We start from the raw sequence: 24359 nt of genomic DNA, 5'->3' as shown, positions 1-24359 counted from the left end.
CGCTTCCACAAGCTGTACCAGCCGCACAAGCAGAATGATTGAGACTTTAGTACGCTTGCTTTTGTAAGGCAAGCTGCGTTACGTGGCATGGTCAACCTGTGCTTGTTTGACAAATTGCTTGATACAACATTGTCTGGCGATGGCAAAATGAGCACCCATCCCGATACAACTCACTACATCTAGTTAGTGCGAGCTCATGAAGTCTTGATGATGCTCACTGAAGCCTGAGGCGGACATTCAAGGGATCTTCTATCCCCAGCTGGTGTGGCGATTCCAGCGGCGTTGCGCCGTCGCTCCGCCAGTCTGCCGCTCCGCCACAATGGAGCAGTACTTTTCAAAGGCCATAGTGGGTGATAGACGCTCGTTTGATAATAAGCCCTTTTCGGATTTGAGCCATGGCGAATTCACTTGGAGAAAACTTGACTTCAGCGAGGCGGGTAGTGGAATGATTTTGAAACGTTGCTTCGAAGCTGGCGTTGTTCATAGCTGTCAACGTACAAGAGTTCCTCCGCTGGGCGGCAGCGAAGGCGGCGCCAGAGCATTACGGTTCAATACAAATGCGGACTAGATAAATGTCAATGACTACAGGTATGTACGCTTCCGTTTGGCAAGGTTCTTATAACATGCTTGCCACTTCCCTGGCCTCCAGTGCGCGCAGATTCTCATCCACGGACACCCACTGTTTTCCCAGCAGCCTGAGCTTTTGCTTCATAGTGTCCAGTCCATGTTCCGCCTGCGCCACCAATTCGGTAACACCTTGATCGTGATAGGTGCCGGCAGATTTCGGATCAGACATCGCTCGGAGCAAGATTTTGATTCTCAGATAGGTTACAGCGATAAGATAGGTCCAGTGTATGAGAAGAGGGGAGGACTTCTCGATGGACCATGGTTTTTTCCTGAAAAACATTGCCGTACTTCTTGTTGACTCTTGGGCAATGGGCCTAAGGAATTGTAGAACCTCGGCGATTGCGGCATGTCGCTGGTATGGCGTCGTCTGTAACGACATAGCTGCCCCAAAGTTGGGCACGACCGGGGAGATGCGGCCAGGCTGCGAATGGAGGATTATCAGCGCGCTGAAGCAGAGCGCTGTTTGTGGACAGATTGGCATCAGTCTGGTGGCGCCTTCAAGATAGGTGAGATTAAGCAGAGCTCGCAACGCACGATCCAGCTGAAACTGTTCCTCCCCATCAAACTGGGCATTGCCTGTTGGATGGAATTGCCATCGATACACTCGGCCTAGCAGATAGGCCGATTGTGCTAGGCGAGCGAGCATTCCCATATTTGTGCTTGCAGGTGCCGAGACAGGGTAGATACGATCAGCGTTGATATTTCCATCGTCCCAATCCTTGTCGTGAACTGGTAGAAGGTCGTCAGGTCTAGGTTCCGGACTCGTAGCCGACCTTGAGATGATGCGATCAAGGATGATTATAGCCCACCAAACCCGCCTTTTCTCTTCTTGTTCTTCGAGGTCCAAATTCTTTGCGTCAATCTCAACTTGACGTTGTTTGTCTATCCCTAGGGCCAGCCCGTATCTCACGCATGTTCCCACAGATACGTAGGCCGCCGGATAAATTGCATGCGAATATTCGTATATAGTCAACAAAATGAGAGCCTGCAGCAACTGCAATGAGAACATACCAGCTGTCTCTGCCCGAAGGAAGACAGATTTCAGTGTGAGATACTCATGATGTCTTGGGTTCCTCGAATGTGGGTCTTCTCCTGGAGCCCACAATACGAGTTTCATGGATAGGGCGAGAATATTTACGTCCGCCCTCGGCCTGGAGAGAGGACCAGTAAGTTCATTTTTCCACCTTGCCATCGAGATAATTGGCATCCATAGATGAACCCATGAGAAGTATTTAGTGGAGATGTCGGTGGTATCCTGGAGCGCTTCCAGCACAACAGGAGCCAGCCGTATCTCTATTGACGGTAGCCCAATTTTCGAGTTGTCGAATACATCTCTATCGAGAAAATAAACACTTGGGAAATTCGGAACGTTTTCGATCGCATCTGCAGTGAAAATATCTGCGGTGGAGGCCGATTTGTGCTGCCTGTGATGTGTCAGCTCGCCGGACTCTCTACGTGTTCAGAGACCAACTCAGAGTAACGACAAACTTGGTCTTTCCTGTCACGTAGGTTAGCCTCTTGCTTGTGTGCGGCCGCATCAGCCTCTTACAATGTACAAAGCGAGCATTTTGGTTCTGCGCGGTCACACTTCCGCTTCCGAAACCTGCAATAGTCGCAAGCTGACGCAGGGTACATTCCGACTGCAGAAGACAGGGCGAGCACGCGTGTGTGGAAACTTTGAGTCCCAAGCCTGGTCAAATTTAGGATGGGGCAGCTTAGCGGACCAGCATCTCTCGTTCGCTGAGCACCAGGTCGCTTCTATGCATCCTTATGACAGCAAACGAGGCTTGCACGACACTCTTGTCGGCCGTATGTAACAGTCAGCAATATTGTTTATTGATTAATGATCAACAAGAAAGATCAAAGTAGCGGGAGGGCTAAATCGGGAGAGCCACCAGATTGGCCCAATGATAACCCCGGCCAGTAAAGGGGGGGCGTTTGTATAAGTATGGAAAGCTTTCTATTGGGACCTTCGTCGAAGTAGCGGCGGACTTGGCCTCCGCTCCGCCTATCGTTGGCAATTCCCAACCCGGTCTGAAGAAACTCTCGAGGAATAGTTGTCATGAAGAATCCTGCCACTAGCTCGCTCGTGCCGCCAGTTCAGTTGCCCAAATGTGCATAGATCCCCTGACTCGAAATTTGACATGTTTACAAATGCAAGAAGGGATGAAAGCCTTGTCAGTGCTCCTCAGAAACCGGCTCCACATAGGTGAGCACAGAAGCTTCACTATCAACTAGATCCTTGTACTCCCCAGATGTCTTTACCACGACCTAGATCCGCAAATCAAGTTCAAACGCACTTCTCATAACTAGTGTACAAATTCACTGCGATAGTCGCTCTGCAGTGGGCGTTGTATAAACAAGCAGTTCAGTCCCAGTCTCGTTTCGGCTATTCGGGTATTGCAACTGTCAGGACCTCCACTAAGAATAGCCCTGCAATTAGATGGCCCATGCAATGTAATCCATTGAACAGTCTTATGTAACAACGCCTCATTGCTTGAAGAGCGAAGAAGTTGTCCGTACTTGAATCGGGGGCGAATGACTTCTTGTAAGCTTCCCCTCTCGGAAGTGCACTTCCTGCTATGCCAGATGGTACACTTCCTTGTCTCGTCCTTTGGTCACGGAATCGGTAGTAGTTCACCCGATTCGATTTTGTGTGTGTGTGTTTGCGGTCTCTGTCGCTCAGTTTGTATCCCATTTGCATATGATATGATTATAACAGTAATTCGGAACTTTGGAGTTGGGAGGGCGCTGGTATCTTATGTGGCAAAGTAAATTTTTAAGGAGTAGACTTCTTGGAAGAATTTGTCCTTATGTTGCACTTTTGAGGGTGTGATGTACGCAGCAATGTAGACGTATGTGTTGCATCTTCCAGTCTTGGGCTGTATTCATTTGGTAAAGCGTCGTTGATATCTGTACCGCTCTCAAATTTGTCAAAGGGAAGCAAACACGTGCTATGACATCCGCACCACAAACACTGGCCGGAACGAGGGCATGTCAAATATGAAGAAGGCAAAATCGGCTGTGTAGAATTTCGATTCAACGGGAACATACTTGTTAAGAGACGACAGTCTGTTGTTCAGGGCCTTTCTGGTTTCCTCTAGCCGCTGGACATTCTCCCTTTTTAAGCTTCCACATGGTTGATTCGCGTGATGACCAAAGCAGATACATTCAAGTATACACCAGTTGAATTGGCAAGGCACCTTCCAAAGAAAGACTTCGATGTTTATAGTGAGATTGACACTTGCTATTAATGAACATGGAGTTTGGAAACCACGGCTTTCTTACCAGGATGGAGGACACCGGTCACCAAGTTCAGAATGTGGATTTCTATAGTATGAATAGCATGTATTGCTGTATACCGAGTAGCGGGTGATTGCCTGCTTTGCTCATCATGCAAAGGAGACATGATATCCCCGCTCCACTGGTGACAAATATTGTTGATAGGCAACTCACAAGATGGTGCTAAGCCTATGCTGCATTGGTAGGGGTTGCCATAAGGTTAGTGATATAGGTGGAGCTGCCTTCCTCCTTGAGTTAGATATTACCCAGTCTCCGGCTCTGTTGCTTGCTGACTGGAAGTAGCCGCATGCCCGAATGAGCAAATGCGGGTTTGCGGATCGAAGTGATCCGTCTTACAGATGCCGCCTTCGGTTGAAGAGGAAAGTGCTTATCTTCAGCACTTCCCTAGAACGTCGAATTTCGAGCATGCTTCCTCGGATTTTCAGAACTGGCTTGAGCAACATTATGGAAGTTTATGACAGCTCGTCTGATGAGTCCGGGAGCCAAACTAGTGAGCAGGAATCAAACCATTCGCTAGCTCGACAGTTACTCACTCTGGCTGGTAGCACGTTCAACTCCTGGAAGTTACACATTCATTGTGGAAAATGCTTCAAATATTGGCCGTACCAGTCCTTGGCGAAGTAAAATGATTCGCAGCCATGTGAGTTCTCTACTACGATGCTACCGCTCCTGGAACCTTCCTGACATGCCCATACAGGCTGCGAAGCTGTCGAATCAGTGTAGCCAGCGACAAGCAGTTGCCTGGAGCCAGAAGACTGCGCTACGCGCGAAGCATGATCCGAAGCGTTCGAAAGAATACAATATTTCAGGTTGGCAGGCGCAAAACAAGAAAGGTGTTCGACATAAACATTATGGCTCTGAAACCAGTGGCGATGACCCGAGGATAAAACTCGCAATCGTCCTTGACCAGTCAATAAGCGATCCGTTTGATAGTCTCTGCTTTCGTGTCGAAACTTCGCAAGTGCGGTACTTGCATCACTGTAAGAGTTTGACGGCCATTATTGGATTTATTGCTGACTCGGAATCAAGTTTTCCATGTCATCCTTCCTCTACAAACTAGTATACAAGCCATTTTATGGCCCATGTATAATGGACTAATGGTAGAACAAGCAGTTCTGGGTTCTATACTGGCAAAATCGATCTTACACCATTGGATGAATCACTCAAGGCTTCCTGAAGAGGTCTACGGTGCAAGTTCTCGGAATCAGCAGCAAAAGTTAATGGCTTTACATTACATGGGCGAATCAACACGTCTTATTTCCAACCAACTGACAACGAGGGCTGCAACCGCAAATGCTACGCTAATAGCGATCCTCGATTTAGTGTGCTGCTATACGTCGGTGAATGAAGGGGACGAAGTTCATCCACACATTTCGGGCTTGATACGACTAATTCAACTTCGGGGCGGGCTCGAAAAGTTGCCTCCCTTCTTATCATACCGCGCAGTCATGGCTGACAATGTTGTCGCTGCAATGACTGGAGAGCCGCCCAAGATGAGTTTTCCCATACCTGGGAACGAGGTTTCTTGTCAGTTCGAAGGCCTTCACGATCTGTCCTCGGAGAGGCTGAGAGAAATCTTTACCGATATCCAGTGTAGCTTTCAACTAGAATGCTTCACCACCCATTTCAATTCCGACATCCTCCTAACAGAGAGGAAGCTATTGAGCAATTTATGGGAAGAATCAAAAATCACACCTGAAAAGTTCGCTAGCTGGAAACGCTCGACTTACTACAAACATATGTGTGAGGCTATGAAATTGACCTTGGTCATTTATATCGAGTTGAATATCGCCCGCACCTGGAGGTACTCAGCAGTTATAGGAGCTCTAGTGGTGCGACTTAGGAGCACTCTCGAAAAGTCAACCTTGAGTATATTTTGGATGCCGTACAGCGAAGCCTTGCTCTTGAGTATCTTTATTGGAGGTATCGGGGCAGTCGGGCTCCCTGAGAGAGAGTGGTTTACTTGTCAACTTCGCCGCATTGCTAGCGCTTTGCTGCTGGAAGATTTCGAGGCTGCGATACTAAGTCTTGGTATAGGGAGCAGCCTGGTGGGAGACACGCGTATCCTGATGAGCGACCTTTGGAATGATGCCTTTTAGAACTCCTCGAAGGCGTTCGAGGGGCCTAGCTTCGATTGAGAATAATTCAGAAAATAACAAATCAACGCTGCTTGTAAAGGCAAGTAAGGAGATGTCACGAGTCTCTGAGATTCTCGCCCGAATCGAGTGAGAGATTCAGTGACTCTATGGATAAAGGACGAGGCAAGGAAAGCATACCGTCTAGCATAGCAGGAAGTGCAATTTCGAGGAGAGGGGAAGCTTACAAGAAACCCTTCCCTCCCGATTCCGGTAGAAACAACTTTCGGAGTCTCTGATTACTTAAACTTAAGCTCTCGGTGCGAATTCCAAATCACATTCTTCGTCTTTATAACACAGCTTAGGATGCGCTTTAGAGCAGATCCTGGCGGACTTGGCGGCGCTCCTCCGCTGCGTTGCGTTTGGAATTGTGGAGACAACCACCAGGAGACCCGGGAAACGTCGACTAGCATTCTCTCCACTTATTCTAGCTTATGAATACGACAACATGAGGTATTACATAGAATACAAACTCGGGAGGAAAGGAAACGGGCGGGAGTCGCGGGAGAAAGCCAAAATTGAATCCCAATCTTCAGAAGTATATAATGCGATGTGTCTGCTGCTTACGCCGTGGACTCTTAGGAAAGCTCCGACTTTTGATATTGTGCCTCTTTGTTTCTGTCTTAGGATATCGCACAAAATGCCGCCACCAACTGCCAACACGGGCATTGTCCTCATTGACCCGTACAATGACTTTCTCCATCCAGAAGGCAAAATGTACTTTGCCACAAAGGAAGATCTTGGGCGCAAAAACACCATTGCCCATTTGAAAGAGCTCGTGGCATTTGCTCGGTCGAGAAAAATCCCGATCTACTACGGCCTCCACCAACAGTACAAGCCTGGGTTTTTCGATGGCTGGAAGCACATGGCTCATATCCACGAAAACATCAAGAAGACGGCTACATTCGCCGAAGGAAGCTTCGGCGCCGAGATCTACCAAGGACTTGAACCGAGTCTGGAGAACGGGGACGTTGTCGTGAGCAAACATTGGAACAGCAGGTGAGTCATCCTCTCGGTCCATACTGATACTAAGCGCCTCGAAATCATCTCTAACCGTGTCGCTCAGCTCTTTCCAAAACACGGATCTCGATTTTCAACTGCGTCAACGCGACATCACGCACCTTGTTCTGGCTGGAATGACGGCCAACACCTGCCTCGAATCTACGGCCAGGTATGCATATGAGTTGGGCTATCACGTTACGCTCTTGTAAGTACTACTTATCCTGGGCGTGTGAAGGCGATTTGGGCGTTAATGAGGTGGTTGGTATCAGAACGGACGCGACCGCCGGCTTTGATCCCAAAGCAACCGACGCGGCCACCGAAATCATCTGGCCGATCTTTGCATCCGAGGTCACAACTGTTCGAGGTTTCATTGACAAATCCACATGACTTTCTTTTGTAAGTTGGTCGCAGTTGACCCAGTCGGGTTGAAGGCGCGGCGGGAAAACCTGCATGGATCGTTTGGAAAACAGCGTTTTCTGAGAGCGACGTCGGCGTTGGAGATTTTGAGATGCTGTCCGAATGGGAGCACACGAGGACAAATCTATCCTGTAAGCAGCTTCTGCTGAACGTTGGAGAAGTCATATAGTTTGAAATTGAGAATGAATTACGATTGTCCCTCCGTATTGAAGCTAACAACCAATAGTTTAGCATCGACATCACGAGAAATACCTCTCAGCCTCAAAGAAGATAAAATAAGACAATAGCGCCCAAAGTCACGATGAACGAAGGCCACACTTTGTACCGTTGTATGGCAGGCATTCGGCCAATCGGCAGACAAAGGACGAAAATAGCCACTACCGCATTGACAGTCCCCCGGTCTTGATCGGATCTTCATTCGATGTTGTGAAGAGTGCAGGGGGTGAACTATTAAGACAGTAGAACTCACCACCAGTGAAGGTTGGGGAGAGCATTCGCTGCTCCTCGTGGTACTTACGCAAAGAAGTAAAGAGCATCAAGGCCGAATGCTGGGGGCGAAGAATCAGACCCACTTCTTTGGACGGGGCAGCTTTGACTCTCGCTCGGCTCGTGGATATTTCCCAAACCAGTTCGATGTAGTATCGAATGGTAATGGGTATTACGCATTTCCGGATCGAGAACACTCTGTACCATGACAGATGAAACTATACTGGGGTTCCAATCATCGCAAGGCTGCTGTCTAAGGCCTCCAGCGCCGGTGAACAAATCTGCTTGTAACCAACACACAGTTTGCCGGTACCCGCAATCAACATCTGGTAGTGTGCGCGAGCTATAGTCACATATCCTCCATACACGCAACGTTGCTGGCCTTTTGACCTTATCACACGATGCCTTGGGCCCGATCTGTCTTATCCGGGAGGGCGATGACATCGATTGCAGCCGACGCTCAGCTCAATAATGCGATGCCTTGAACGCTTTAAAAAGGGCCGCCGGCCCTCGACAGGTGCTGAGAAGTCTTCCATACACGACGAGACTCTTCCCAAGTCTGCTCTCACTCACAGCATCGAATACGACAAACACAACCAACATGTGGCTTCATCGTGGGTCTGTATTGCTCTTGGCAGGTATGATTCCCCCTTTTCCATTGCCCTGGACCCCGGCTAAGCATCTTTACAGCGCTCGGGGCCACCGTTCACGCATATAGTTTTGACAGCTATGCACCAGTCTACACCAAGTGTCCTCCTAAGGAGCAGTGGATCAGACCGGCCGAGGGTTTGTCTGATGAAGAACATGATTGGGTTCAAGGGCGCAAAGGCGTTGTCCTTGATGCTTTCGGCGGCTACCTAGAACGACTCAACATCAGTGGCCTCGACGTCCCTGGACTACGAAAGGCGATGCAGAAGAACAAGAAATCCGGCGTGCCGGTCATTGGCATGGCTATCAGTGGAGGTGGCTGGGCTTCATCGCTCACAGGCACGGGAGCTTTGAGAGCTTTCGACGCTCGCTTCTCTGATGCAATTGACCAACGAACAGGAGGACTGCTCCAGAGTCTCACCTATCTTGCTGGCCTCTCGGGAGGGGCGTGGCCACCCATGTCCCTGGCCACCTACAACTTTCCAACGGTCAACGATATGGTAGCCAACTGGCATACTGATATTGACCGGCTGTTCAATCAACCTAACAACAGCATTTACGCCGCCAATACGACGTCTTTGCTCACGGATGTGGCTGCAAAGTTCGAGGCAGGCTTTGATGTCAGCGTGTCGGATTACATGGGGCGAGGTTTTGGCTACGAATTCCTGCCACCTCCGCATGGAGGTCTCAACGTCACGCTCTCGAGCATTCGCAACCTCAGCAACTTCGAGAATTATTCCATGCCAATGCCCATTTTCCAGTCTCCCAGACTTACCGAGGATGACATCAGGTTTTTTGGCTACAAGGTCCCCTATGCCAATGCCAGTCTGGTACGTATCGATCGGGCTGTCTTGGAGAGCGGGTACACTGACGATCGCTCCCTAGTTTGAGATGACTCCATTTGAATTTGGTACCTGGATAGGGTCTGCTGGGTCCGCAACGGGGTTCGCGCCCACGGAATACTTGGGAACTCAACTCCAAGATGGAAAACTGCGCAATGGCTCCTCTTGCGTGGTTGGATATGATAGCGCAAGGTAAGTGTCCCCTTTGTGGCCACATCGACCAGACATGGAGACTAAACGTTCCACAGCTACATCCTGGGACTTGCGGCATCCGCCGTCAATTTCTGGTATATCGAGGCCTTGTCCAACGGAACACTGGCACAGTTTTCCAAGAGATCGAACGCGGCAGAGCACAGCCTTGGAAAACGTGCCGACTTCCCTGCAGCGACGGTCACCGCCATGCTTGACGCATTCCAGGAATACTTCAACCTTACCAAGCAACAGTCGATTTCTCCAATCCTACCGAATCCCTTTGCGGGCCTGCCAGGAACCAATGGGCCCGAGCCTGCGACACTCAGCCTGGCTGATGGATCAGAGGCCGGCCAGGCCGTTCCCTTCTGGCCAATGCTCCAGCCTGTCCGGAATGTCGACTTCATGTGAGAGACTCTCCCCGGTATCCCGGAAATCAGAAACTAACCAGTCGCAGAATTTCGTGGGACAATGACGAGGATGCGAATCCATACGGCTGGAACAATGGAACCAACATCTACAACACCTATATACAGGCCCGTCGCCACGGCCTGCCGTTCCCCGAGATTCCTCCTCCTGCAACCTTCATCAAGCGCAATTACACTCAGAAGCCCGTCTTCTTTGGCTGCAACCCTCGGTATACCACAACGAGAGACCTTGACAGTCCAATCGTCCTCGAGATGATGAACGCTCCGTACAGCGGCTACACCAACTATACATGGTTCAAGACGACTTTCACTCCAGTCCAGATGCATGAAATCTTGGTCAACAGCTGGGACTTGGTCACGCAAGGGAACGGCACCCTTGAGTCAGACTGGGCTCAATGCATAGGCTGTGCGGCGGTGGACAGGACCTTGAGCAAGTTGAACGTCGCGCGGCCTGCCCAGTGTGAGAGATGCCTGCAGAAGTATTGCTGGGATGGCACGTACGAAGACGAAGCTAACGTCCCTGTCGTTGATCCGTCTCTGGCTCTGCACCCCGACGTCAGTTTTGCCGAGTGGAATGCGACGCACCCGTTCACCATGTGACCGGTCAGAGGCTCGCCATCCTCCTCGAAGGCGCCTTTGGCGGCTCGTACTTTTCGCCATGCTACCCTCGCACGCTCGGCCTGACGCTCGAGGACGACTACGCGCACACGCTCCCGCGGTCGTGGCTGGCCCAACTCACCCCGCCGGCCAAGTACCTTGCCAACAGCAGCGGCGGCCGCGGCCGCTACGACGCCGCCCTCGACAAGTATGGCGTGTCGTGCGGCCAGACGCTCACCTAATGGGAAGCGGCAGGCTGGATCAACTTCGCGCACGACCCCCGCGACTTGTTCGAATTGTACATCCGCTTCTTGCTAGGTCGACGACTCGACGACGGTGAAGACGAACGCCAAGTCGGTTCGCTGGTCTCGCTGCGTCGGGCCCAAAGGACGGTGGAAGCGTATGCTCCTGAGGAAGTACATTCAAGCTGGAGTGCGCAGTGTTTATGACGACGACGGTGGCACCGACGGCGAGAGCCGAGCCAGTCCTGCAATGCACCAGACTTGTCAACCATTGGTCAACACGACTTGGACGAGGCGTGGCGAGAATCCGGGCGTGTTTGAATGAAGATGGTGATGAAGATGGAGAAATGTAGCTGTGGTATGGGCACGATAAACCCTTCCAGAGTATGCAATAATGGAACTGTGATATAGATTTAGTTAGTGTGGTCAACAGCTGGTGCATTCCTCACTCTTACGGTATCCCTTCAGTTTCGAGCACTGGTCCGTTCCTCGTCCTACCGTCCTTTCGTTTCCAGTCAAATCATGCTGACTGGTATTGGTATTGGGACTGCTATTATTAGGTATCTAGGCATTCTAACTGGTCGTGGTCATGATCATAGCATCGTCAAATTATTAATGAGCGCTTTTTCCTCAACTCATAAAACGACAACAACAGCAACGGCAACAGCAACAACAAAAGTCCCACAGATTATGTCCTCCGTCATTCAATCATGTTTTCTTCCTACGCCCTTCGTCCTGCTGGCCTTAACGTATTCTCGTCATTCGTTCCTCGTACGGTCTTCCTCTTCATGTCGAAAGGTCAGATCGACACATGGCCATCATCATGCGCGGACCTGAATCGAACTCGTAGCAGGCGCCGTCACAGGTCTCTTTCCTACGCAGCGCTGATCCAAGATCCTGTCCCAAGTCAAGGTATTGAAATGGATAGATGGCACTGACATTGCGTCGTTGAGGGCGTCTTTGGCGTATGTGCTTTTCCCAATACCCGTACCCGCACGATTACCATTTTCGTTGTCGCTGTCGTGATGATCGACAACAGCAATGGTATGCGAGGAACCCCGTGCGCACGAGGACGTCCTCTTCCCTATGGGCGGTCTGCAACTTGGAACCTTGGGCTTGGGCGTGTGGGTCTGCGTCTGCGTCTGCGTCGACTGCAGTATCTCCTGCAACGTGCAGACAGTGTCGTCTGCCGGCGTTCTGGGGTCGAGCCCGTCGCTGTCGCTGCCGCTGCCACGGCTCTTCTTGGACCAGGTGCTGCTCGTCGACGCCGAGGAAGACTCGCGAGACATCTGCGGCGGAGTCGACGACGACTCGTCTTCGGGCACCGGCACCGGCACCGGCGCAAGAAGGGGTGCTTCTGGGGCCGTGACACTTTCGACCCCGACAGCGTTGAGTTCGTGCACTTCGTGGCCGACCAGCTCGTGTGGTTCGGGCATTTCCTCCTTGATGAGATCCGGACTCGTCACTTCTAGTTCTGCGGTGGGCTCGGCTGTAAGCTCGGCCGGGGTTGACTGTCTGGCGGCCGTGGTGTTGCTGTCGACCTCGTTCAGGCCATTGCCGTACCCCTCGACGTAGATCTGGCAGAAGGCAGATCGTTTGGCTGGCATTGGCTCCGGGGCGGCGCGCGAGCATCTCGACATCAGCCTCCGCAACGAAGACGACCGCGAACTCGGAGCCGACTTGGTCATCAACGACGCTGTCAACGCTCCAGGCAGATGCGCCGGGAGCGTTCTCCGGCGAGCCATGAACGACCTTCCTCGTGGCGCTTCCTCAGTGACTGGGGAAGATGACGCAGTTACGTTTGTATGCGAGTAGCTCTGGTCCGGTACCAATTCCAGTTGGGACAGACTCTCGGTGGTGGAGGGGAGCATTGGGCGTCGTGATTCTTGCCACGGCAGTTTCTTGGGAGGATGGCAACAAATAGAGTATGTCAGCCCGCGCGAGTTGCGGACCTGCTTTGGTGCCTGCATCACGGCATGGAGGACCTGTAGGATGGCATAGACAAGCATCCAGCGCACCTTGCGCCCTTCGGCAATTGGCAGCCCCACAAGGTCATCGTCGACAGTCTGTTGCTCGAATTGGGAGAACTTCTTGACCACTTCGCACTCCATGACCAGAACGTCCCTGTTGGAAGCATTGGTCAAAGCTTGCTTGTCACGGGCTTTCCGAGCCTCCCTGTCGATCTTCCTCTTGAGTATCGGGTTCCAAGACTTTCTGCGCACCGATTTCGAATGGTGAGGACCTGGGTCAGACTCCAACGTCACTGGTATCAGTGGAAGCGGCTGCGCTAGAGGTTCAAAGCCGTGCTTCGCGTCAAAAGCCTGGATGTTCTGTATCGTGCATACCCCTCCGGTCTTGCTGATGTCGGTCTCTTCCATTCCTGTTACGGAATTCGGGTCCACCAGGTGCTGATACAAGTTCTGGAAGTCGCCGAATATAGCTGTGTACACGGCCTGTTTGACTGACTCCTCTTCAAAGTCCGAAGGCGGCCATGACCCATAACGCTCAACGTATACTCCCTTGAGGAAGACGCGGGCCCGGTCCAAGTGGTCCTTTGCAGTCTGGGGCAGTCGAAGGAAGCTGTTGGAAACTTCCTCTTCGAAGAAGTCGACCAATGCTTTGTCCACATTTTGCAGGCGAGTATCCATCTCAGTTCTTGCCCGACTAACGAGGGACTTGGATCGCGAACTGACCATCTGCGGAGTCGTTAGTTCTAGACCCCAAAGGGGTGGTCATGCGTACTGACCGCGTACTCGATGCTGGAGCGGAGGCCCCGATGGCTCATCCCGACACAGTGGGAGAAAGCATCGACCCAAAGGTCTTCAATCTCAAGGTTCTCGGCCAGATGAAGCGCCGCCAGCGCATGGTCGACGCATTCCCTGAAATCCAGATACCTCTGACTCTCTGCGTAAGACACAACTTCGAGCTTATTCTGCGAGCTGTCATCGGGCCGGTAGACATCTATCCTCCTCTTCAGCTCCACTAGGGCTTTACCCAGCGTCCTTCCAGCAAGGGGTCGGTTGTATAGCCATGCGAAAAAGTTCCTGGTCGTGATGTGGTGGTCAAAGATTTCCTCGAGTCCGGCTCCGTATGGCGCTGGGATGTACAGTTCGAGAAGCGACTGTTCGGGGTCACAACCTGGACAATTTGGCAGAACGCATTCGCTCGCAGCGTGGATCGAGTTTCTGACCACGCATCGCTCGACTAAAGACTCGAAGCCCTTGACTCTGAGGAAGCCTATGTGGACCCGGAAAGCTGGTCCTCGACTGGACTGGCCAGGCTCTCGTAGATAGACCAGGCAATCCCCAGTAGGCCAACACAGCTCGGGTTCCTGATAGGTAAATGAGCATTCATGCAATACTGTACGAGGCGCCGTATGGCGTCGAGTAGATACTTACATGGAACAGATTGATCCAGTCGGTCGTGACTCTCAATCGACCATCCCATCGTCTCAGGCCAGCTGATCGAATGTCGTCAGAAGTCACTCGACCTGCGACACGCCTCATGGTATGGACTCGGTGGGCAAGGACAACTGTCAAGATTTGGAAGGGTATTAGTAGCCTAGGTATGGTTCATGCCTGCACAAACAAGGCTGGAGATGATAGGAAAAGGAAATGGCAGCTGGATATCGAGGAATGCAAGACAGGCCTGAGTCTTTCTGCCTGTGAACGAGCACGCACCGTTATCTGCACAGAGACACAGATGTCAAACCAGCCAGCTATGAACAAGGGTCCCGACCCAGATTATGAGGGTTTGCACCACCCGCAGGTTCAAGAGTGAAAAAGAACAATTGACAAGGATCATGATTGTAACGAAGCGGAGTAGCCGTCAATCACCTAGCTAGGTGCATTCGAGTGCCAGCAGGCTCTCAATTCTGGTTGGAAGAGACGCGCGCCCTCCCTTTACACGGTGGCATGTCGCATCTGGGCCAGCGGCAACGGCTGAAGACGACAGTTTGGAAAAGGCCGGGTCAATCCAAGACGTGGAGAGGCATGGCCCCCATGGCATCAGGGCAGCAGTGCAGCAGGCAAGATGAGTATCTACTGTACCATAGGCACGAAAAATGGTGCTCGCTGCAAGACCAGAACGGCGACGATGAAGGTGGATCTTGCCTGTTTTCGAGCTCTCGAGGTCCGGTGGCACCCAGTAGGAAGTCGGTGGCTGTCAATCAGACGTGACGAGGAGGTCTGACGTGAAGACGACGGCGAGCTTCGTGTCCTCTCAGCCAATTCAAGCAAGGGCAGGGATTTCCGTCCGAGCACCGAGTGTGTACGATGTAGATGGCGTGGTTTTTTAAGTCTCCTTGGGAGTCGTGATGGGTCAGCGCGCGCCAGATCGTCCCCCTGTCATTCAAAGTCCGCGCGACTATGCGCAGATCCGCCGCTAAGAGGCACGCCAAAAAGTCCGATGGCAGGGGGAACATCAGGGAGCCTGGAGAACCGCAGCAACTTGTCAATAAAGGCTGTCCAGAGTGACCAGGGTGTGCTGCGAGTCGGCTCAAAGAGGTAAACCAGCGGCCGTCGACTCGTCCATGGCCCTGGTCGTCACCGCTCCCATCCACAGGACTTGGTCGGATTGATCGAGTGGGTTTGCCCAGGTTGCGAGGCGAAGAGCCAGGAAATACCCTGTACAGCGCACGAGACGATGAGATGATTGCTGATGAGAAGGACGATGGAGGCTGATGCCGGCGGCGGGGGTGAGTGATGGACAGATCTTCCTCGTTTCCGCAGAGACGCCAAGACTAATGATATCTTGAATTGGTATGTGAGCTTCACAAATTTGTGTTTGATCATATCCGTAGCCTGTACTCCGTATGCTCCTACAGACATTGTATCCATCCGTACGATCATTACCCAGGCCAGATAGCTTCAATCTTAGCCTTGGGCACTTCGGTGGCTGGCTTAACTGGCGTCTTCCCGCCTATCTCGACACGTCTCGTTCGCTTACGGATGGTCCCAAGGGGCCTTATCAGCCCAAACACATCCTACTGTACCTCCGTCTTGTCCAAAACTCCTAAACCATCCCTTTTCTCACGCAGTCTAACTCCGTACCCGTAAGACCATCGTTGCCGTTTTCAGACGCTCATCGCTTACGCCCATGCAGCCTCTCAGCCGAAGAATAAGATCAACCACTCTCCTTTCCTTACCAAGTGAATTGTATTGTTTTACACGACCCTTTCCAATTTTTGGGGTCTAGTTGCTGGCGCGATCTGCAGAAGACGGAATCCTCCTCGCGCGGCGCCATACCGTATTCTCTCCCTAAAGCCCTCGTGCTACCTGACAACGGAACAAAAATCACGCAATGTTGAAACCCCCGAGTCTTGGTTCAATCGACGATCGTCGCACGTTTTGTTTTGGTCTGGGCGGAAGCGAAAACTCAGTCGCCAGACGACTGCACTGGTTGGGAAGCGAAGAAAGACCCCTTCTGGGGAAAAGTAAACAAGGGTCCTGACTCCTGAGTACTAAGAGAATAACATATACCCCTCCACGATTCGAATAAGTTAGCTTTTATTGTAATCTAAGGTGGTTTTAAACTCGGGTCTGGATTTCTCGGACGCCGTTCGGAAGATTTTGCTCTGCTCTCCAGTTCGCATTACTCGGACTTTTGGGGGGAGGCAAATGCAGGCCAACGTTCCGCAAGCCACAATGGGATGCACTTCCCATGGCTGGATCAAGGATTTACAATCCTGTCACGGAAAGACCCTGCACGCGTACCCTGTACACGAGTGCTCGCATGATGTTGGAGGCTACCTCGAAGGGTTGGCGCAAGCCACTGGGCTGACTACATTGATTTCGGCAAGCAGACCGGTCGGTTGGTCAGTCGAGCGTGGACAGGTCTCCATACATCATGCCAACATGCAGGACACGCAGCGTTGAGATGAGTTGCAAGGCAGTCGTGCCAGATTGTCAAGCGACAAACAATGGGCGGTGCGCGCCGGGCAGCGGTGGTTAAAGTATTCCGTACTCCGTTCTTGTCTTTTTTGACGCCGACATTCACACCGCATTCCTCTGAGTATTTCATGCGCTGGCAAATTTTTGTCAAGAGACGATAAGAACAACCGGAAATCCCGTCAGGTCACGCTCGCAAACTGTGCTGGCGAATCCGGGTTTCTGATCGTATCATGATCGGAGCGTGTTCTTGTAAGGGTATCACATGGTGGACCACTCAAGTGTCGTCAGCTTGGGAGAAGCACGAACTCCAGTCCCGATTGTATTGTAGTAGATCGTAGATGATCTGTGGCGGTCAACCTAGAGTCGGAGACTAGCAACTGACTTGACAAATCCAAAATCCTTGTTGTTCGGGAACGTCTTCGACGGAACAGCTGTAGATGAGCTACCCATGGATTTTGTGGGCAGAGGTGCTGTCACGGGGTTAGCCCTGAGTCCGGGCATGTACAGCCTTACCTATGGTCAACAATGGGAGGTGACTAGGCCTTCCACATCGACTGGTAACGTGGCTCGCAGAGTGCAAGTTTGAGCCTTGCCCTCTGGCCGAGTATACTCAGCGCAGCACATGTGGTGCACGAGACCTGGCTCTGCCACCTGGCCACCAGCTTGTTTTCAATGCTTCTCAATCCTTACAATTCGGGGGTCATCTCGTCAGTTGTTTCGTATGGAGAGAAGGGCAGAGAATGAGGAGGGTCGAACGGGGTAAGCCTGTACCAATTCAGGGAGTCTGAGAAACCCAGCCAAGGGTAGAAGACAAGTTGCATATTGTTCTGTGGCTCATCATGGGCCATAGCTACAACGCTGAATTGTGGCATCCACTGTGTTCTGGGTTTGTAATCCCGCCTGTCGATGCGAGAGTCGTGATTGCGAATCTGTTGTTTTCGTCCGGATCCTCGTCCTCATCCTCATTATCCTCGGCGTTCTCGTTCTATGGGCATTCCTCCGCAAAATGTGATTCATGAGCCGTGAAGCTGCTGTGCTCTGAGGGTCGTTTGCGAGGGCGGTGTTGAACCGGACTGGAACTCGAGATGTGGCTAGGAGGTGTTTGACTCTCACACCATCATCGCCACCGTCGTTGTCAAAATCGGCTTGCTGGATCAAGCTGTGAATTGCAAGCAGCTCGCGAATCCTCATTTGAGTTGCTTCATTTTCGTGAGAAGGTATTTGTACCTGTCGTTGCGGGTGGTCTCCAGTTCGCGACCACGCAAGGGGCCCTCCGGTGATGAGCGCATCCAAGTCCTCGATATATGAGGAATGTGTTAGTGGTAATCTGTCCGTACGGCGCACTCAAGGAATGCTGACCATAGGATCTGCGATTGGAGTCCTTGCAAAAGTCCTCCCCAGAGCAGGCTGACAGACGCATACCATTTGCAGCACATCTATCTGGCTCGCGCCAGGTGTATCTGGGTGGCAGCCCACAATGAATAGCATCAGTCGTGCGCTGTGGGATGCACTGATGGCTGTATCGGAATCCACGAGCCGTGCTCTGCAGCTTTTGGAGAATTCACTAGCAGCTCAACGATCGCAGTGCCCTGGCCACCAGCGGATTCTCGCGCAGCGAGTGTTAGGTCTCGTGTCTCGTGATCCAGCCACAGAGGGAACCTTGTGAGATCCCCATTGTTAGCAGGATCAGTTACAAGCTGTCCTGTTATTGGGGGCCACTCTGTGAAGATGAAGAGTCTACAGTAGGAGGGTGCAAGAGAAAGAAGGTTTGATGAAAGGTCGAAGCACTAGTTAGTTAGTTGGAGCACTTGGTGGCCATCGGCAGACAGTAAAACGCGCAGCAGCACCAGAACAACCAGTTACAAAGTTCCTCTCCCCATGTTGTCGAGTTCATTATTCCGTTTCTTCCCACACTTTGATCTCTCTTCTTCTTACCCCTGCGTTCCCCCACCTAGCGACGCACTCCTCAATGTCAGGCCCGACATTCTTTCAACAGGAGTGTACCATACTGCACATGCAAAGCGGCGAATGCTAAAGCATCTATACGGGCGCAAGACAGCTCACAACAAGTGAAATGGCGCGCAAGACTATTTCTGGCAGTGTAGTCAGCACCACAGTCTCGACAGCGGGGAATGAGGTTCCAAAATACAAAGACCCCAATGTCCCTGTCCCCGAGCGTGTTTCCGACCTCCTGTCACGCATGACACTAGAGGAGAAGGCCGGACAGATGTTCCACGATATGGTCTTGATGTTCAACGATGCAAATGCCCAAGGGACTTCGAGGGACCTGCCAACTGCCGAAAGCAAGATCAAGGAACTGAAAATGAGCCATTTCAACCTCCTCGGACCGGTGACTAACGCCCGAGAGACAGCAAAATGGTTCAACAGCCTACAGTCCTTTGCGCTTTCACAAACAAGGCTAGGAATCCCGATCACCTTGTCCACAGACCCACGAAACCATTTCAACGAGAACATCGGGACTAGTTTCAACGCCGGCGCATTGTCCCAGTGGACCGAGATGCTCGGGCTGGCCGCTCTGCGCGACGAGGCTCTCGTGGAAAAGTTCGGGGATATTGCTCGACGCGAGTACGTTGCACTAGGTATCCGCTGTGCCCTTTCGCCTCAAATCGACCTGGCCACCGAATATCGCTGGGCACGCATCAACGGTGGCTTTGGCGAGGACGCCGACCTCTCCGGTAGGCTGGTCCAGGCATTACTCCGCGGTTTCCAGGGGAGCGCCGACGGCACGATCGGCAGGAACAGCGTCAGCTGCGTGACCAAACATTTCCCCGGTGCTGGGCCGCAAAAGGACGGCGAGGACGCGCACTTTGTCTACGGCAAGGAGCAAGTCTATCCGGAAGGGAAATTCGAGTACCACCTTCGTCCGTTTCGCAAGGCCATCGAGGCAGGCACTCGCCAGATCATGCCGTACTACAGCAAGCCGCTGGGCTTGGAGGGCGACTATGCCGAAGAAGTAGGCTTTGGCTTCCACAAAGGCATCATCACCAAACTCCTGCGTGAGGAGCTGGGATTTGACGGGATCGTCCTGACGGACTGGGGTCTGATCACGGACGCGGTGATCCTGGGCCAGGACATGCCTGCGCGTGCTTGGGGCTGCGAGAACCTCAGCGAGCTAGAGAGAGTGGTCAAGGTCCTCCACGCAGGTTGTGATCAGTTCGGTGGCGAGTCGCGGCCCGAGCTGGTGGTGGAGGCGGTCCTGAAGGGCCTCGTGGATGAGTCTCGTATCGATCGTTCGGTGAGTAAGCTGCTGACTGAGAAGTTTGAATTGGGCTTGTTCGACCACCCGTTTGTAGACGTTGACGCCGCTGCGAACATGGTGGGCCATCCAGATTTTGTGCGTGAGGCCGACGCCTCCCAGCGCCGCAGCTTCACGCTTCTTGTCAACAACCGTCGCACGGACGAGGAAAATGTCCCCCTTCCGCTGAAGATGGCCGACCTTCATGGCAAGAAAGTCTACCTAGAAAACATCGACGCCGAGGTATTCAAGGCCAAATGCGGTCGTTTGGCGGCGGCTGCACAGGTAGTCTCGAACCCTGACGAGGCTGATATCGCCTTGATCCGCCTGCGGGCGCCTTATGAGCCTCGCGCAGGCGGTTTCGAAGCCAGATTTCACGCAGGATCACTGGAGTTCAGCCCAGAAGAAAAGTCCCGCCAGCGCGAAATATGCGCCAAGGTGCCCTTCTGCATAGTCGATGTGCACCTTGACCGCCCAGCCGTGCTCACGGACATCGCAGCTCAGGTATCCGCGTTACTGGTCAGTTACGGCAGCAATGTCGCCGCTTTCTTGGATGTTGTCTTTGGCCTGGATGGCTGGGGTCCGGAAGGACTTTTGCCGTTTGATCTGCCTAGCTCCATGGCTGCTGTCGTCGAAAGCGCACCAGACGCACCTTACAGCACCCGCAACCCCCTTTTCCACTTTGGCCATGGGCTGCGTTACCAGGATGGCCGCTAATTAGATCATACAGGATGGTCCGGTATAGTCCAAACAAGTGCCAAAGGTAGCACGATCATCTACTGTACATAAACGACGTGTATGTCTGTACCCAGGAATAGAGTCGATTCAGGCAAAAGCAACCACTAGAGGCTCAGAAACGTACATCGACGTAATGTCCATTCGATAAACAATCCTATCACGGGTGGCAAGTGAAATCAACGAGAAACGTGCACGCCCTTGTCAGATTCAAGGAAAATGGGAACAATCAGTTCCCCGAATCTTTGATACATGTTTTAAAGCAGCCAATCTCACATTACGACAACGCCTGAGGTAATGATTTAGCGAACCAATCACGAATAGCGTTGCGGCGTCCGCGAGAATGAAAATCGAGTCACTGTGCAGTGTTTTGGCCGGAACATGCCCGATGCCGCCTTGCTCGGTGACACCAAAAGCTCGACCTGCGATGCCGGTTGTAAGTGCGCATCCAGCACGCATTTGTTGAAAGCGGACTTGGATATCATTCCCCCTCCGCGATGCCTGGCTAGGGAAGATGGCTCTCTCAATCTAAATCTCTCCGATAAACCGACTTAAATTCGGCAATATGAAGGGCTCGCCTCTCGGAAACGAAGAATTGCGGAGATGCAGAAAGGTGTTCAATAGAAACGCCGAGTTCGTGTCGATGAAGAGCAGCAGGCGTGCGAGGAAGCCATCCAGTCCCAAGCTGGCCAAACCGCCTCGCACCCTCAACATCTCCTCCACACCGTTCATGTGACAATGGTAGGCACGTTCGTCGCCCCAGATAGCCTCGTAGCTTGCCATCTTTGCCGTAGCGGCGATCAGCTCGTCCCTCACCGTGCACTCACGCTGCAACGCGGTGACGTGGGCGCTGATGCCGGCGAGGGCGCGCTGCTTGAGGAGCAAGATGGTCGGTGCGAACGCCATATCCTCGCGCTGCGCCGCGTAGTGAGACGCCGAGAACAGCACGATCACCTGGAACAGCAGCGGGGAGTGGATCACCATGGGGAACCACCGCGACTTCAGCAGTGCCGTGTTGCCCTCGCCGTCGACCTCGGGGATGGCGACAGCAAGATGCTGAAGGTAGTGCTGGAGAACCACGGGGACAAACGGTTCAAAGTACACCCGGGATTTCGATGCCGGGATCAGCGCGGTCCCCGATATGGAGCTCGGGCTTGGACATCCGGGGGCGCCATTTCGAACACGAAATCCTGAATCAGCGTTTTCATGCTCCAGCTCCAGCTCCGATTGTGGCTCGTCGATCTTCGCGGTCATCTGAAACGTCCAGTTGAGAGTGCGACGGTGCCGTTTTCGCTTCTTGAACTGGGGCGTCTGGTGCGAAGCCAACACACCCTTGACCTTCTCGTTCTTATCCGGAGTTCCATCTCCATCCACTCCCCTGGTGGCTTTTGCCGCGTGCGACCTGACCTTCCGTCTGAGGTCCGAGGGCGGAAATCCGTTGACCAGCGGGATGTTGATAAACTCCAAGACCGACCGAGTCATGCTGAAATGGCCAACATCGATTGCCTCATAAATCAGGCGAGCCTAATTAGTGTAATGGTGCTGGCTAGGTCTAGCCAGCTGCTCTTGGTCGCTTCGCCTGCCTTAACGTAGGCGCGGAGGGTGAAATGAGTTGTGCTCCCAGATTCGCGATTGTTCCATCCCTCCTTTACGTAAAGTCCAGTCAAGCTTTCTTAGCCTCGCCGTTAGTAGCCTCGGGATGGGACTGATTCACCCGGACGGCATCATAGGGACGACTCGAATCGTCTTCTGCTCTCTGGGGAAGAGGATGCGTTGGGAGAGGGGCAGATCTTAAGCCGACAAGGTCATTGCTCGGACGTATTCCTCTTCTATCCAAAAGGTACAAGAACAAAATCACAATTCTTGAGCGATGCCAAGGGCAACCCCTGGCACTCGAAAAGCTTCGGCCACCAGTGCGCATCAAAGGTCTAGAACTAGGACTGGCGGATTCGATGATCGAGACATGAGCACAATCGAGACACCGTCGCATTTCGATAACTTGAGCTTTTTCGAGGATGGTTATCTAGCAAGATTCTCAATACCAACAATCCGCATTTGCTTTGACAAGTCACCGACTGTATGGTACAAAATCCACCTAACTGCGGCCCTAACCCAGATGAGATCTACCAAGCCCTCTCGTAGGCACACAGTGAGGGAAGCGTTTCAGAGAAATGTCCGCTGGGGTTGTTGCAATGCACTCGAATTGACGCAAGCACTAGTGCTTTCCTTGATGCCAAAGGATGCGAAGCCTAGGGACATGCTACGGCACGAGTGATGAACAATACAGCGTACGCAGACGTTGGACGCCTAGCGGCTCGTATAACCTCCATTGGCAAAGAGCGTTTGGCCTGTCGTCGATGTAACCCGGGTTAGCAACGAATTTCTCCAGTCGCGAGAGATTTGTGCACAACAAACGAACAAGTTCGGCGCGATTAAGATGAGGGCCAACACATACCATTGATCCAAGCACCCTCGGTGCAGAGGAATTTGTAAATCGGCGCAATGTCGCTCACAAAAGTCAATCGTCCATCGATTGCATTGGACTTGTGGAATGCGACTGCTTCGGGCGTTTCCTGGCCGTAGAAGAAAGCTAGATAGGATGGTCAGACAGGTGGACTGCGACGGAAGGGAGAAATGGGGGGCGGGAATTAAGTTGCCTGCGTAGACGGACTTTGGTTGGGATTGACTTACGAGTATCCTATATTCATGGTTAGTTCAGACTTCGGATCAGTCGTACCACAAGAGAGCAAAAACACTCACCATGGGTCCAGGGGCCACAGCGTTGACGCTGATGCTCTTTGGCATCAATTCCTTGCTCAGACCTTTGGTGAAGAATTCCACGGGAGCTTTTGATCCCTGGTAGCTCGAGTACAGAGGCGTGTAGGCGGCCAACAGACTGGTGACGGTGTTGATGATCTTGCCACCTTGGGTGACACGTTTGGCGGCTTCCTGGGTGATGAAGAAGGCCGACTTGGAGTTGACGGCGAACATTTCATCATATTCCTTCTCTGAGATCTCCGCCAGGGGTTTCTTCAGCACCTTGCCGACGGTGTTGATGACTATGTCGATCTTACCGCCAAAGTCTTTCTGAACAGCGTCAAACAATGTCGTGACATTTGAAACTTTCGTGAGATCTCCCTGATATGTCTTCACCTTGATGTTGGTGTACTTTGACGATATCTGGGCTGCAAACGACTCACTTGCATCCTTGGACGAAGCGGAGTTGTAGTGCAAGGCAAGGTGAGCTCCATCGGCGGCGAAGAGGCTTGCAATCGCAGCGCCCAGGTTCTTCCCACCGCCGGTGATGAGGGTGACTTTGCCAGAAAGAGACATTGTTGAGGGGAATGGATTTCACAAGCCGCACGACGAGTAAATAGGGTGTCAAAGGAAGACAGTTTGGGTGGTGTTCCAGGACATGTGAGTGCTCTGGGTGCTGATGCACAGCCATTCTTATACATTTTCAGTCTCGAGGTCTGAGTCGCCGCCATCCGAGAGATCTGCTTTGCTCATCGTATCGAGAGCAGCTTGTGAAGCAGCTTGCTCGACGTCCAATGAGGCCCG

At 52.4% G+C, this 24359-nt stretch overlaps 7 protein-coding genes across 7 annotated transcripts; 3 read left to right on the top strand and 4 right to left on the bottom strand.

The window, feature by feature from the left end:
* Positions 1-616: 616 nt before the first annotated feature.
* Positions 617-2194, bottom strand: PV08_00562 (uncharacterized protein; the record flags this gene model as incomplete). The annotated part of the gene is made up of 3 exons (XM_016374927.1): positions 617-2051; positions 2099-2125; positions 2184-2194. 3 exons carry the CDS (start codon positions 2192-2194, stop codon positions 617-619), a joined length of 1473 nt encoding a protein of 490 aa, XP_016240203.1.
* A 4511-nt stretch (positions 2195-6705) lies between these two features.
* Positions 6706-7454, top strand: PV08_00561 (uncharacterized protein; the record flags this gene model as incomplete). The annotated part of the gene is made up of 3 exons (XM_016374926.1): positions 6706-7064; positions 7132-7272; positions 7337-7454. The coding sequence occupies 3 exons, from the start codon at positions 6706-6708 to the stop codon at positions 7452-7454; spliced, it is 618 nt and encodes a 205-aa protein (XP_016240202.1).
* Positions 7455-8571: 1117 nt separating this feature from the next.
* Positions 8572-10916, top strand: PV08_00560 (uncharacterized protein; the record flags this gene model as incomplete). Its single annotated transcript, XM_016374925.1, has 6 exons — positions 8572-8608; positions 8661-9448; positions 9504-9652; positions 9709-10056; positions 10107-10632; positions 10686-10916. The coding sequence occupies 6 exons, from the start codon at positions 8572-8574 to the stop codon at positions 10914-10916; spliced, it is 2079 nt and encodes a 692-aa protein (XP_016240201.1).
* Positions 10917-11737: 821 nt separating this feature from the next.
* On the bottom strand, positions 11738-14422 carry PV08_00559 (uncharacterized protein; the record flags this gene model as incomplete). The annotated part of the gene is made up of 3 exons (XM_016374924.1): positions 11738-13612; positions 13663-14247; positions 14315-14422. The coding sequence occupies 3 exons, from the start codon at positions 14420-14422 to the stop codon at positions 11738-11740; spliced, it is 2568 nt and encodes an 855-aa protein (XP_016240200.1).
* Positions 14423-18881: 4459 nt separating this feature from the next.
* Positions 18882-20780, top strand: PV08_00558 (uncharacterized protein; the record flags this gene model as incomplete). Its single annotated transcript, XM_016374923.1, has 1 exon — positions 18882-20780. The coding sequence occupies one exon, from the start codon at positions 18882-18884 to the stop codon at positions 20778-20780; it is 1899 nt and encodes a 632-aa protein (XP_016240199.1).
* Positions 20781-21326: 546 nt separating this feature from the next.
* PV08_00557 (uncharacterized protein) lies at positions 21327-22280 on the bottom strand (the record flags this gene model as incomplete). Its single annotated transcript, XM_016374922.1, has 1 exon — positions 21327-22280. The coding sequence occupies one exon, from the start codon at positions 22278-22280 to the stop codon at positions 21327-21329; it is 954 nt and encodes a 317-aa protein (XP_016240198.1).
* An 825-nt stretch (positions 22281-23105) lies between these two features.
* PV08_00556 (uncharacterized protein) lies at positions 23106-24131 on the bottom strand (the record flags this gene model as incomplete). Its single annotated transcript, XM_016374921.1, has 4 exons — positions 23106-23146; positions 23254-23388; positions 23490-23496; positions 23559-24131. 4 exons carry the CDS (start codon positions 24129-24131, stop codon positions 23106-23108), a joined length of 756 nt encoding a protein of 251 aa, XP_016240197.1.
* Between the last annotated feature and the right edge of the window lie 228 nt (positions 24132-24359).

Source organism: Exophiala spinifera, assembly GCF_000836115.1.
Source record: "Exophiala spinifera strain CBS 89968 unplaced genomic scaffold supercont1.1, whole genome shotgun sequence".
Taxonomy (NCBI): domain Eukaryota; kingdom Fungi; phylum Ascomycota; class Eurotiomycetes; order Chaetothyriales; family Herpotrichiellaceae; genus Exophiala; species Exophiala spinifera.
This window is presented reverse-complemented; position numbering and strand designations above follow the sequence as displayed.